Source organism: Pygoscelis adeliae, unplaced genomic scaffold (genome assembly GCF_000699105.1).
Source record: "Pygoscelis adeliae isolate BGI_AS28 unplaced genomic scaffold, ASM69910v1 Scaffold7, whole genome shotgun sequence".
Classification (NCBI taxonomy): Eukaryota; Metazoa; Chordata; class Aves; order Sphenisciformes; family Spheniscidae; genus Pygoscelis; species Pygoscelis adeliae.
In genome coordinates this window covers 4,016,818-4,031,394 of record NW_008825268.1, presented here as the reverse complement: position 1 = coordinate 4,031,394, position 14,577 = coordinate 4,016,818, and the positions used below count along the sequence as shown (strand labels likewise).

General features: G+C 37.8%; 1 protein-coding gene across 1 annotated transcript in view; it reads right to left on the bottom strand.

Annotated features, from left to right (window-relative positions):
• ZNF804A (zinc finger protein 804A) overlaps positions 1–14,577 on the bottom strand; it is a 160,663-nt gene that overhangs the window by 34,766 nt on the left and 111,320 nt on the right. The window contains exon 2 of the mRNA XM_009329658.1: positions 2,079–2,222. Within this exon, the coding sequence (XP_009327933.1) occupies positions 2,079–2,222 (144 nt within the window). The remainder of the gene's footprint in view (positions 1–2,078; positions 2,223–14,577) is intronic.

Sequence of the window (14,577 nt, the reverse complement as noted above, 5' to 3'; positions counted from 1 at the left end):
GAGGTAGGAAGTTTCAAGACAAAAATCAGAGCATTCAACAGTAGCACCTGCAAATGGCTCTAGCACACTTGGTAAAATTAGGTTACTCAAAAAAAAGCACATGGTATGAAGTTCCTTGAAAACTGAACAAATCTGAGTGAGCCTGCACTGCAGCATATGCTTCCTGCCCCCTTTTTCACCTGAAATATGGGAAGAGGAATGGTTTTTCTTTATAACACCAGTAGAAACCACCACAAAAACACACTCCAGAAGAGTTAAACTTAACACTTTAATCTCAGGAATCGATAGCCTTATTTGCCAGTAATGTTACAGAAAATTATTACTTCACCCAAACAAGCATCCATACAATTTTTTCTACTGGAAAACTAGAAACTTTTGTCTGATTTCCTACCAGGGAGATTGGAGTTGTGGAGGTCTTACAGAGGAAGAGGATGGCTTCCTGTGTTTCACCAAACACATCCACAAAGCCACATGCAAACACAGACACACAGGCCCCCTACACAAAAGATGGAGAGGTAGGATCTGCAGTGCTCCGTCAGACGCTAGTGCAGTGCCCACCATCTCCTGTCTAAAGCCATCAGAAAACAAGAATAACTATGTGAACCACTGGAAACAAGTCCCTGTTCAGTCTTACACCTGACCTCAGTTTCAAAATCAATTTTTCATCAATACTCAATAGAGGAACGAACAAGGCAGCCTTCAGGTTCTCATTATTTGAAAGTGCTTCAGAGCCCTTAAAAATTAATAAATAAAAATCCTAAGAGAGTTCAAGTGGGGAAGACTCTGCCCATCACTTCTGTTTTCCTGCCTTCCATCAATGAGGTGCTGCTGTGTGAACATAACACCTGAAGAATCAGTTCCAGATGTATTTTAACTATTTGCAACTCACAATAAATATCTATATAGGATGCAATGAAGCTACCTGCTAATTTCTTATCTAATACATCTTTCCCTCCAGCTTCTCACAGATTGCTATTGGTGCTGAGGTCCACATCTCTGTAGTTCTCAACACTAAATCTAACACTCACGCTGACAGTGTAAATTATGGGCTAAATAAAAATACCAGTGAGAGACAGAGGGAAGTGTTTCAGGGAGAAGTGCTGAAAGAAAGAAAAGCAAATCATTGGCTTACATAATACAGATATAAAACACGTGTAGCAACTCGTCTATGTTCACCCTGAGCAGACAGCAGAATTACAGGACAAGGGAAGATTCAATTAGAATGAAAAGCAATCAATCCAGATCCACAACCATATGATTTCACCAGGTAAAATAAAAAAGATACAGAATAATTACCAGCTAAGTGGACTAAGTAGAAATTTCCTGTACAGTTATTACACATCTTTACATTATCGTTACATATCTCTTCGGTGGAGTCAAGATGCACTGTATTTTCCTCTGAATTACATAGCCCTGGCCCCTCCAGAGACGAAGACGTTGCACTGGGATGCATTGCCTCTCTTGTTATGTGGAAGCACTGCTTTTTTGTTACTAAAGTAGGACACACAACTTGGAGGTGCGGTGATAAAATGTGGTGGTAAAAATGTAAATACCAATGTTTTAAAGCTCACACATAGCTGATTGTGAGCTGAGCCAGAAACTTTTCATTACCACATTTTTTTTTTATATTCAATGCATTTAAGTAAAATCATAGCCCATTTCAGAACTTATCTGCACTAAAAGAAAGTTTACCAAAGAGCATGTCAAGTTTCCTATCCACATCTGTTGCAACAAATGCTTCCCAGTAAGTCGTCTCTTAGGTATACCACAGTATTTATTTATGTGCAAAATTAAACTGATAACAAGGAAATTGTACATTTACACTTTTAATCGTATTTTTCATTGTTCCCTGTTCCTCTTCACAATTGAACTGTTCACATTTCCCTTTCTTTCCATCTCAGAATTTTTGACTGTAAAATCTTCACGTTAAGATTCGTTTCTAAGAAAACAGTGTATTTTGCTTCCCAGAACCTGAAATTTGGGCACAACTCAACTGTGATTTCCAAGCCCGCCTGAAGGACATCTTATTTCATTATCTACCTGAAACTAAGTTGAAGTAGTGAGCAGATTCCTCTTACCTGTTTGTGAGCATGATCATAAGAGTTAATGTGATTGTCAAACTCCTGGTGTTTATAGTACTGCTTGTCACAGAGTTCACAGTAGAAGTTGGCTTTAAGATCTTCCAGAGCTTTTGCTATCGTGTTTTTCTTTTCAGCATAATCCTGGAGGGGGGTGGGAAAAAGTAATTTTAGTTTTGCCTTTGATGCTGCGAATGGATTTTGTGCTCTGCAGTTAATCATATTTGTAAACATTTACACACCTCCGTAACTAAAAGCCTTCACATATTTGCTGTGTTACACTGCACATATTTACTATATCTGCTGTGAGGCTGAAGATTTGCACACTTCAATTTGCTATACAGTTGCCAGCTCCCCTTAGGGGCTCTATCAGAGGCTAGAAGGATTTCCCCAGGTTCTGTCTAAATACAAATATTTATCATGCTGAAGGCTATTTTCTAGTTAATTTCGATCCAAGACACTGCTCCAAAGATCTGCTAGGTAATACACCCAAGCACAATAAGCATGAAGATACGAACTGCAATAATTTAGTTATCAGGCTTTTACAAGAAAGTGTGCTTACTAAAAAGAAACCAAAATTAAAGAAGCCCTACTGGGTCCTTCTTGAACACATATACACATGAAAACATGAGGAACACTTTCATAGCTGAGATGTAATGAGTATCTTCCATAGCTTTGTTATTTGTCATCCAATATTAGGAGGACAGACACATATCTCCATTTACCATACATTAGCAAAAGCATTACAAACAACCTTGCTTACCATTTATGAGCAAATTGTATACAAGTAGTATTTATTAATTTCCTAAATACATTGATAATAACATGGCCTGTTCTGAAAAAGCATGGAAATGGTCTGTCATCTCAAATTAGTTTAATACCAGTTAAACATTGAACATGTATAACTTCAGTGCAATGACTCCTGCTTTTGACACGTCTGTCTGGGATAGAATCACACCCTGAAATCCCAAATGTGGCAAATATTGTTTAAGAAAATACACTCCTTCGATTTGTTTCACAAAATGTCATCACTGTGAGCTCTTTGGAACTGACCCTAAATTCCCCTTGTTTCTGTCATCGTCCTTGTTTGGTTAGATTAAGATAAAAGATGATCTCGTAATCAGAACACCCAAAACTGAGTTAATTTAGGGGAAAAAAAAGTCCCTATTCGCTAGCAGTTTTTACAGCTTAGGACTCATATACTTCCAATATATTTTTGGGAGTTTAAAATGGAAAATTTATGTTTATCAGGTTAGAATATTTTCATAAAAATGATGCTTATTAAAAAAAGACAGGAATAAGAGACATACAATTAGAATTACATCCACAAAGTACTTATTTAAAATAGTACTTTAAATATAATTCAGCATGATTGGACTGCTAGCAAACACTGTTGATTCATACCCAAACTGAGGCACTCTCTCATCAAAATTTCGTCCATTAAAAGAATTGCAAAAGTCACTTCAGGGTGGTGTTTTGAATACTGGCTGACACGCGAGGAATTCACACATTTCTAAAATGATGTTTCATAAAATCTGTTTCGTTTAAAACCAAAGTGAGTTAGCATTCTATTTCAAGAAACAGCAGCATTTTACACTTTGAAATATATTTATGCTGTGTGGAAACCTAGCCTGGAAACTCTGCACTTAGTTTTTGGTAGCAACTAGTAAGAAGCTACAGGTTTTGAACCACTTCAACTATTACCAAGATGCCTATGTTTAGGAAAGCAGTGGAGACAGCATATAGAGACCCTATGACATACACTCAATTGAAACACTTTAAAAGTAATTCTCATAGTCTACAAAGGGATGCCACCTAATTTTGCTTTTTTAAAACACAAAAAAGAAAATTCTGGATTTGGGGGAACTATCAGAACTCTTAAATATTATATATGACATCTGTGAAGGACGAGAGCGAATGTGATGGATTCTAAGACAAGAACAGTAAATTGAATAATAATTTTTCTTTACATAAAGATCTCATGCCATGTTGTTGATTAACCCTCAAGCAAAATTTTGCAAGACTCACACACTAATGTAGCATGATACCTTGAATAACGTTACGTAACTTCATTGGTGTTCCTCTTGACATAAAGCACCATTTTTGAAATAATATACTTATTATATAGCAGAATCTAACCTGAATGCAATTATATTTGATATGCCAATGCATCCTAATGGAGCAGAGACACTGGAACCCTGTGAACAACTTTACTGCAAAGTAATAAAATCTCATCATGATCTTGGGGTTTCTACTAGTAAATTACTTCAGCTAGGGTTCTTCAGGGGGTAGGGTTAATTTTACATCACAAGATTACATCACAGTTTCAGAGGCAATGTAGAGAATGTCATCACATCATCTAAATTAGATGCAAATAAGTAGATGGAATATAATAATGGAGTTCGATCATGCATGAGGAAGGAGAAAAACAGGACTTTTAAATGACAAGAACCAAAAGTATTTCACCTTAGGAACACAGGAATGGCTGTATAGGATCAGGTCAAACTTTTGAACCTGTGTAAGATTTTATTCTGTACAACTAAGAAAAGTGACCCTTAACTAAGGACCGTTCCCTTTGCTTTGCAGCTGTGTTCTGCTAGTTTCAGTTGTTGCATATTGGAAAAGGTCATAAACACACATTTTTTAATTCCCTTTGACTGGGTCATTCATAATTATATACCCCACCACCACACTGTCTCTCAGGCATCGCTCTCTGAATGGTATAGTTCTAGTTTATTCAGGCATTCCTCACATCAAGGCCACTCGTCACCTCTGCTTGTTCTTTTCACAGCCTCCAAAAGAAGACATGATAATGCAATATACTATGGCGCCATGCAGTACTATGTTAATAGTCTCTATTTTCTACCCTATTCCTTTTTGTAGTAAGTCTTAACATATGATTTTTTTAAAACCACGATAGAGCACTAAACCAACGTTTTTATAGAACTCCTTTATCACCTACCTCCTTTGCTGCTGTATAATATTTTGCTGGCAGGAGATGTTTCTATCCAACTACTAAACTTCACCTGACCTCAGAAACTTCACATTTCTTCAGTGGCAGCAATGGCCATTAACAAACCTCATGGCTGAGGTACCGGGTTTGGGATCTAAGCATGGTTAATAGCATTAACTATTAATTGTGGGCAGTGAAGTATCTATCTACAACAGGAATATATTTGCAGCAAAAACTTCTAAAGAAATAGTAGCAAAAGTGTTTATTTTTTACAACATTTTGTGTTGTGTTGCACTTCAAACAATCATGAAACACAAAAGAAGGTAGTTCCTTCATGTTAGCCCCTAAGACTACCAGATGAGACTTACCAATTTTATTTTAATCTGGTGGGAAAAGATATTGAATCACCTCTCCAAACATCTTTGTTAGTCCTTTCCAAGACTTCAGCTTACTGTATTGCACATGTACGCACAAAAAAACCCGTTAATAAAACCCTTAATGGAGGGTGTTCAGGAGATTCCCTATGGCCGTGGGATCCCCCAGGCTGTGTCAGGATTGAGGGCAAGTTCCTGTTGCTGGCTGGCATCGGGAGCCGAGGAAAGTCCGATTTCAAGGATGAATGGGGAATGGAAACAGGAGAATACAGGCTGCTGGTTTTCTGCCTGCTAGGCTATTTCTATTGATTTCACAAGGAGTGCTACCTTGGAAGAGGAGGCTTTCGCGAGCTCTATTGATTTTGATGAGGGATAACCGCCCAAAAACTGACAATAAAAAATTACAGTCCCTGGACCTTGATAGTACTGGGCAATGGATCGTAGACAGAAATGATCAGAAAACTTATTGGAGAGGAATATTACTGGAGTAAAGTAGCAGCCAAAAAACTCACTTAAAATGGTTAAATATGATCAAGCTTAGTCTCAATTTCATCAAGATTTGCAAGCCATCCTGGAAGTTTTAAAAGAACTTTGAATTATGATTCAGCTTGGTAATGAAACTCAGAACTGAGCGTCACTTAGTTTCATTATTTTTTTCCTGAAAGGCTTATTATCTGAAAGCCTACAGCTATAATTCACTGTAGCTATTTTTCATAATTTATATGAAAGATCTCTAATAAGTGATCACATCTATCAGCTGGCTTTATTTCTCTAAATCCATCTTCTCCATCCTCCGAAGCCTTAAGCCTGAGCAAATGCTACTGCAAACGTCTGATAAATTGGATTAAGAGCGGGCTTCATCCACAGAGGGGCTACCTATAACTACCTAGACTGGACTTTCTGCTCCCATTATACGAGAGAAAAAGAAGGAAAGCTACAGAAACACTACACATTTTACATAGATAACTCTGGAGACTGGAATGGATGCCTCAATCTAGTGGATATTTTTATGGAGTGCACTTCAGGCTCATACTTCTACTGTCTGCAGAAAGGTCAGCTAGAAAAAAAAAGTAAGAGTGTGAAATTATAATCCATCATCTACTCCATGGTGATCGCCAGTGTGAATATTCTTACTTTACAATAAATGTGAGCTCCTTTTATTGCAGTAAGCTATTCTGCATTTACTGTAGACTTAAAAGGGTCAGGCTTGCAGTCACTGCAAAGTAAAATGTATTACAGAAATAAACCCCTTCTTCAGGATAATTTACTGGTATAGTCATCCCAGAGAGGATTAGACTGCTCTGGTCTGATCTTCTGGATTAGACCACGTTAGACCTGACAGATGTTCCAGTGTAACCTTGTTTCACAAAAAGTATTTAAGGCATTTTTTTCTGTCCCAATAACTAAAAAAAAAAAGCAAAATTATATTTTGAACATTGTCAAAAAACTCAAGCTAATACTCTTGATTTGGCAAAACTACTCTATGTATTAGCTGTATTTATATGCAAGTATCTGCCTAAAAATATGCTGTTACCAAAAAAAAAGAAAAAAGAAATCAAGGGAAAAATCAGCCGTAGCTTAAGAGCACAATTCTCTGTAGTCAATTAATTGCGATACCCGTGGACACAACTAACAATTGATTCCTTAATTTCTGGTATATTTACTAGGTATTATAAAGACAGTACAAAGAAGCAGATTTTACTGAATAAAATGTACAATTTACTAACATCTCCTCTGCTATCAATCTTGGTATTACTTGGTACATTTTTTTTTTTTTTAATATCTTCACATATCACTTTTTTCCTCATGTAAGCAGTCTGTACATCACCCACTGAGGCACCTGAAGGAATAAATAAAAATAGAATACTTTAATAATATTAATGCAGTCTAGTACCAAATCTAATTATTTATAAGGTTCTTGTCCTCATCAAGGCGGTGAGACCAAAGTTAAAGGCAATTAGATGCATTGATCAAATTACTCATTGATCTTAACAAATTCATTTCCAAGCAATATATAGCGAGTTTCAGTTTCATACCAAGTTTACAATGAGACTGGTTGGGAAAATAAATACCAAGAATTTGTCAGATCTTTTTGATTACCTTACATGAAACTCTCCCATTAGCTGTGAAATGTGATAGCGACCTAAAACTCACAAGGCCATGAACATCAGATGTTATTTCCTTGATTTCTTGCTCCCTTCTGACATTCTCCTTTCGGGCTAAGGAGTTTCCGCCAGCAATGACTCCACTGTTTCACTGCTCCACTGCAATGGATGAGGATGGGCCCAAGGAAGAAGTGGTATCCTGACGACCCCTATGTTAATGGAACATCAGAGGCTGAAAAACCCCCACCCTACCTCTACTTTCTCTTCAAGATTACCTGCAGACAACCAATTCCAACCAAAACACTTATTATGTACAAGAGAGCTGATCAGTATTCTGTTATGTGCATACTTGAAAATGCTATTGAAAACATGAAAATAATTATAAAACTGGTTTCTCAGCTTCCTAATAAAAACACAGACAGGATTTCACATTTCAATAAACACCCTAGCATTAAGATAAATAACACAGTGAAATTAGAAGGAAACAGCTAAATTTATTCCAATTAGTGCTGTTTGCTTCCTAATGCCATCCTCATTGTTTTGAAACACCAAATTTGTTAACCATATACCTACTAATGCAAACAGCTGAATTCCGCACCCCCTGCACTAAATAGAGTGAGAGGGATGTGAACAGGGACAGAGCTGGACTCAGTGGAGAGCAAAGCAATGCAGAACAGTGTCCTGTGATGTTAAGATTGAATTAACTTGAAAGGAAGCTTATGATGAGACAGCAATTCGTTATCAGATTTGTCTGTCTCATTAACTTACTTAAAGCACTTATACTGTATAATTACTTTTAACTGGGACTCAAAATATCACTTGATTGGGTTTTTTTGCCATTAAAACTAACTGTTGTGCATAGATCTGTAGAATTACTTATTTATTCTAGTGCTTTAAAACCTACTTCCAGGCAGAGCATGCACTTAGAAGGTGAGAGTGCTGGCCACAAGTCTTTGCTTGGATACTTGTATTAAGAAGAAACTCTTTATCGCTGCTTATGAGAAAGCATGGGTCTAATTATAACGGAGAAAAAATTATCTACCCCATCTCTACCACTAACCTTTTGAAGTCCATACAAGGCGGAACTGAAGAAGGCTTTGCTGTAGAAAAGAAAGAAGGTTTAACTCTAGATAATATCTTCTTCACTGAATGTTCATCCCTGTTTAATGATAAGCAAGGGAAGGAGGAGCCTGGTATTAATCTCCTTTACTCCTCTATGGTAAATAGTCCAGTCACACACTTTAATTAGAGTAGAACTTTGATTTAAAAACATCCTGGGGTTGATTTTTGGTGTTTAATTTCCTTACAGCAGGCATGTAGACATCTAAAGATTTTCATAGCTACTTAATGTAATTTCATTGACAGGTAAGTGTCTAATGTAATTAGACTCTTCGGGAAAATCAAGTTTTTCTATTTGATCCTTCCAGCGCCACGCTAAACTAAATGAAGTGCCTTTTAACCCTGCAGAACTTGCAGCCCTGGAGAGGGACTGAAAAATCCCTCGAACATGAAAACCGAGCACTGGAACAAATGTCAGTGTTCATGCCTGGCAGCCCTCAATCCGAAGGGGGTATGACCACGTCTTGCGTAAGGTGTTTCAGGACCTGAGGAAGGGCAAAGGACAGGGCAAGGGGAGTTGTTTGTTTATTTCACCTCAAGTTAACTGACTGCCAATTGACCAGCTGCTATTAATTTGTATTTTTAAGGTTGCTCTAGAGCTCTTCAAGCTTTAATTTGTTAGTGAAGTTAGGTTTTGGTCTAGTAAAAATCGCCAGTAAAGTTGGGAAACAGAAAATTGGACCCCATCTTATTATATTTAATTTTGAGCATGTGATTGATCTATGAGACAACTTACACATTAAAATCTGCATACCTTTATTTTCAGGATGAGAGTTCTTGGTGATTGAGTTCAGTTTTCCTAGCTTTGGCTGCTGTGCTTGACTGTAATAATTTTTTTTCTGCAAGATTTTTATCATGATCCTCTATAGTGATTTTTTTTTTTTGCTAAGTTTTCAAAACACTATTTTTCCTGTATTTTCTCTTTTCTGCTTCTGCTCATATTTTAAAAAAAAAAGGGAAAGCAAAAGGGAATATAATAATCTTTGTATTGAAATCAAGATGTTTCTGTCCCATTTTGTTCCTCTCAAGAACACAACTTCTCCATGACTGTTTAAAATTGCAATCTGTTCTACTTTCAAACAAATCTGAAACTTTGTTATTTAAATATGAATCAATGTCTCAAAAATGCAAGCATTATATTTGCCCTACTGAGGAAGTTTCAAACCGTATTTTAAATTCAACAGGTCCCCTGCATTTTCACAGCCAATGTGTTTGTTAGGAGCAGAGTGCTGCTGAACTGCGCATGGTGCCTATGGAAGTAAGTGCTCCTGGAAATCCCCCCAGCAGGCTCAGTGATTTTTCTTTACAGACCCTTTTACTGATTCCATTTTACTATGGCTTTCCAGGCCATTAAACCTTTTCATGCAAATTTACTACGTTTTTATAGCTTCAGGGACCCATCATGACTAGCCTTACAGCATGTGCGTTGAAGTTATGTGCCACGAGCACTTAAATACCCAGCCATTGAAAAAGATACCTTAGAACTGGGCCAGGTCTGAAACACTCCTAGGCAGGTTTGTGAGCCTGCCCAACAAGTCCTGGATGCAGATAGGAAACAGTTCTAGCTGCAAACCAGAAGGACGGTCTATTCTGATATATAGCTGATGGTCTGTATCAGCTTATCCCACTGGAAAGAAGTATCTCCTGCGCAGACGTTTGGTTATTAAATGAAATACATCCTGTAGGGCTGGACCAATGTACTTTTAATTTTAGCTAAGAAAACCACCACCACCACAACAAACTGCCTAAACCACTAGGAATTACTCGCCTGAGCTCCTTCAGTTGTCTAATTATGAATATGTACGAGCTTAAGATTTGCGTTATGATGCAGTATGACACAGTAAATATTTATTTTCCTAAAATTAATCCTCAGTCTTGCCGTAGTCAGAGGACCAATGTACTTTTAATTTTAGCTAAGAAAACCACCACCACCACAACAAACTGCCTAAACCACTAGGAATTACTCGCCTGAGCTCCTTCAGTTGTCTAATTATGAATATGTACGAGCTTAAGATTTGCGTTATGATGCAGTATGACACAGTAAATATTTATTTTCCTAAAATTAATCCTCAGTCTTGCCATAGTCAGAAAAAGACTTTATCTGAACACAAAAAAGCGGGGGGGGGAACATAATTTCTTTTGGCATCTTTAAATAATGCAAATAAATCTTTCTACTCACAAGCCCACAGAAAAAGTTTGTCCTAATGGGAAATGGAATTAGGTTTAAATTTGCCATAGAGAAAACTCCTTGAAAAAAATCCTTCTAAAAATTCCTTCTAATTTTGGGTTGATTCAAAATACTCTTCACAAGCAGTAATCAAGCGTGATGAAGATGCTCAGTCTAAGTGAAAAGACAGTAACACTACCCAGACAAAGAGAAACGAAGCTGTAAGAACAGTGCTTTGCAAACGCACAAACTGGTGTTGAAGATCTTGTTCTTTCATTTCTGAGATTGTTTTGTAAGCTGCCAAAGTATGAGAAGAGCCCTGCAGGAGCCCTGATTTACCTTGGCGGATCTACGCTAGCTAAATAATAAGTGACCTTATTGCAGTCTTAAACCCAGATACAGCATCTTTGAGATGAGATGGGCCTGGTCTTTGTTCTTATTGAAAAGATAATAAAAAAAATGTTGCAAACTTCTGAATGACCCTGGGTTTAAAAAAAAAAAAAAAAAAAAAAAGAGGAAGGAGATTGGAGTAAGTGCAGCTGCCGCTGAAGTTTATATACTAAATACTATACTATATATATAGTATAGTCTATATACTAAATACAGTAACTGACGACCCATGGCAAGTATATTTTTTCCAATTACTTTTAATGAGTTTTTCTTTTTTATTTGTGTGAGAAACAAATGGCAGACGGAGCATTTATAATGCTATTATCCTCACCTATACAAAAAGTTATCTGAAGAGATGCAACTCATGAGAATCGCTACTTTATGTGAATGATAATACTTAAGTTTTGAAGACTTTAGGCCATGAAGTTGGATAGTTGATACTCAATAATTTCAATAAAAGGGAAAGACAGTGAATGCTTAATAAAAACAACACTTAAGGCTCATAAGTGCATAAAAGCCTGATTTTAACTCCACCTCCTGGCCACAGAGGAGAAGAAAAGGTTTTCGTTGATCTGATACTTTTCACCTTTGTATTGGAAAATGGGGAGGAAACGAAGGACTGCGGTACAGCTATGTGTCAAGATACACTGTTGGGCAAATGCTTCTGAAGTCAAGAGTGTCAGATACAAAAAAGGCACAAGAAAGCATTTTTATCAATCTCTTCACTGTCTACCTACCCAGGCAAGTGTTCAATAACAGCCAGCCCTGCAACGAGGATAGCCAAATTCAAATGTCTCACATCCAGTATCTGTACACGAGCTGATGGAAAAAACCTAAAAATGACTGGCCATTACCACCAATGACATTTCCAAGGAGACTCTTAAAACAGCATCAGGACTGCAGCCGTGCTCTGTACCGCTTTGCTGCCAGCAGTGCTGTATGTGTGGCACCTTTTGCTGCGAGATGAACGCACAAAGATGAAGCATTTACCCACACTGCCCATAATCATTAGCTGTGTTTAAAGAGATGCAGAGAAAATGAGCCACGTGCACGAAACAGTCACAGCTTCCTCAAAAATATCACACTGAAACCCATACATTTGCATAAAGGATACATTTAGACTGATCCTTCGTCACACTATTCCATTTTTCTCCATTTTCTGTCCTGTTTTCTGCATAGCAAATTGTCAAAAAACCCTGAAGTTGAGCAAAAATGCAGTGAATGACATGTTGTCATGCTGTCAGGTAAAGAAATGTGTTTTTAAATACATTTTCAATATACACTCACAAAGGCTCAGGACCAGACTAGAGACCGAGATCTGACTGAAGCTCAAGGGACTATTTCTGCCAACCTGTCACACACTGCAGCGCTTAGAGCCACTATCAGAGAGGGAGATGCTAGACCACAAACCCTATGTGAGCAGTGCTAATACACTTGTCTCGACCTTTGCTAATAACAGGGACATTGCAAAAACCATCAGGCCCAGTTTGAAACTCCGGCACAAAAAGTATTCCACGTATCTTACTGACCATTTCTATTTGAGCAGTGCCTATAGGTTCCCATTGCTTTAGGGACTCTGAACAGAATATAAAAGACAGTTTCAGAGTCCCCAGAAGTTGAAGTGGTACCTTATAGGTACCTCCTCTTCAACAGCAAGGCTTCTTCTCTATGCCTAGTTACTACTCCTCCTCGGTACCAGCACACTTGTTTGCAGGAACACGCATTTATTTAGACCAGCAAGCTGATTTAGGTTAAAAATACTTCTTCAGGGGAAAAAAATACATTTAATTAAAACCTGAATCAGTTCACATATCCAGTTAAGCGGTGTTCAGCTCCATCACCACCATGAACAAACAACAGGGTGGTTGCATGAGATGTGGAACAAGTGAGAGAGCTGGCCAAGACTGACCAACTCTATTACAGGGGGAATCAAAGGTAATAGCAAAAGTGTAAGATCCAAAAGAAATTAGTGCGACAACTGAAACTAAAAACGAAGCCTCCCAATGTGGTGTACTCTGTCTGATAAATGTGCACTTTTAGATTTCTGTAAAACTATAGAGCTGAAGATCTTTATTTAGTCTTCACGAAGAAGTTGCTATAGGGTTGTGAACTGCTCACCAGTTACAGAAGAAGCATGATCTTAAGGCTCAAGGATCCTCTGATACAACTAGAAAAAAAGATTGGAAGGGAGAAATAATGGCACAGCATGCTAGATAGAAACGTATATCGAGGAGATGCCAGCATTAGTGGTTAGCTCGAGGCATTCGGTAAAAGAAACAGATTTCTTGCACGCAAGTGCTGATTATTTTCAAAGGTTTCAATATTCTTGGACTATTCAATTCTTTCTTAGTCCTAAGCCATCCCTACCCAGCCAAAAGTTTTCCCTTTTTAGTTGAAAGGAACTCAGCTGCCTTGAAGAAACAAACAGCAGACAAATGCCCCACGCCACAGAAACTGCTGGATGCACAACAGGCTTTTCCAGCAGTAATCATCGATGAAACGTATGTAAAATTAGCATTTCTGAGCCCACTAATCAGTTTTGTTAAAAAGCAACAGTATGTGCAATATTGCTGATATAGGAGTCAGATGAACAGGGTTCCAGCTTATCTACAGTTAATAGTAAACCCACAAAATTTAATATTGCAGTAATATGGCTACTTGTAAAAAATCCTAAAACTGACATTCTGGATACAGAGCTTAGCAAGGCCTACTTAAAAAACTGATCCTTAAGTATCAGTGAGCAGACAAAAAATTATATATATTCCCAAACCTTAAAGGACTTTGGATCTCGGACTTTGTTCTTCAAGAAAATAGAGCTCAGCCAGCAGCTGCAGCAGCGGTCTGATTTCCTCTGGACCTGAGTTTCAAGTGTGGATCCTCCAACATTTATGAATAATATCCTCACGCTGTGGTCTTTTCCTCTTCCACTAGATCCTCCATCATGGCAAAACACATAAAACTTTGAGATTTTTGCTTCGCTGTTAAGTTAGACTGAAATGTGTTTTCCATTTCATGTATACACACATGTACATTAACACATATACATACAGACTGTGGCAGCATAAATCTAATTTTGGAACCAGACTTAAGATATGCTACCTAATAGCGAAAGTGATCTACTGTCTTGCTGAGTTTCCTGTAGTAACAGAAACGGATTTGGAAACCTATCAGGCCAGGCTCAATTTTACAAAGAAAAATCCCCGAGGGATATGACCCATGAAAGACAGTGAAATTAGGTAAAACCAGTGTTAGAAAAGTCAGCACAGTGGGGAGCCTCAGGCTGAAGTCTAAACTCAAGGAGGTTTTAATCCTGACCTTACCAGAAAGAAGTGTCAGGACTGTCTTTTCTGCTTTTGGCTTTCCTCCCAAATGCTGGGGGGGGGGAGGGGGA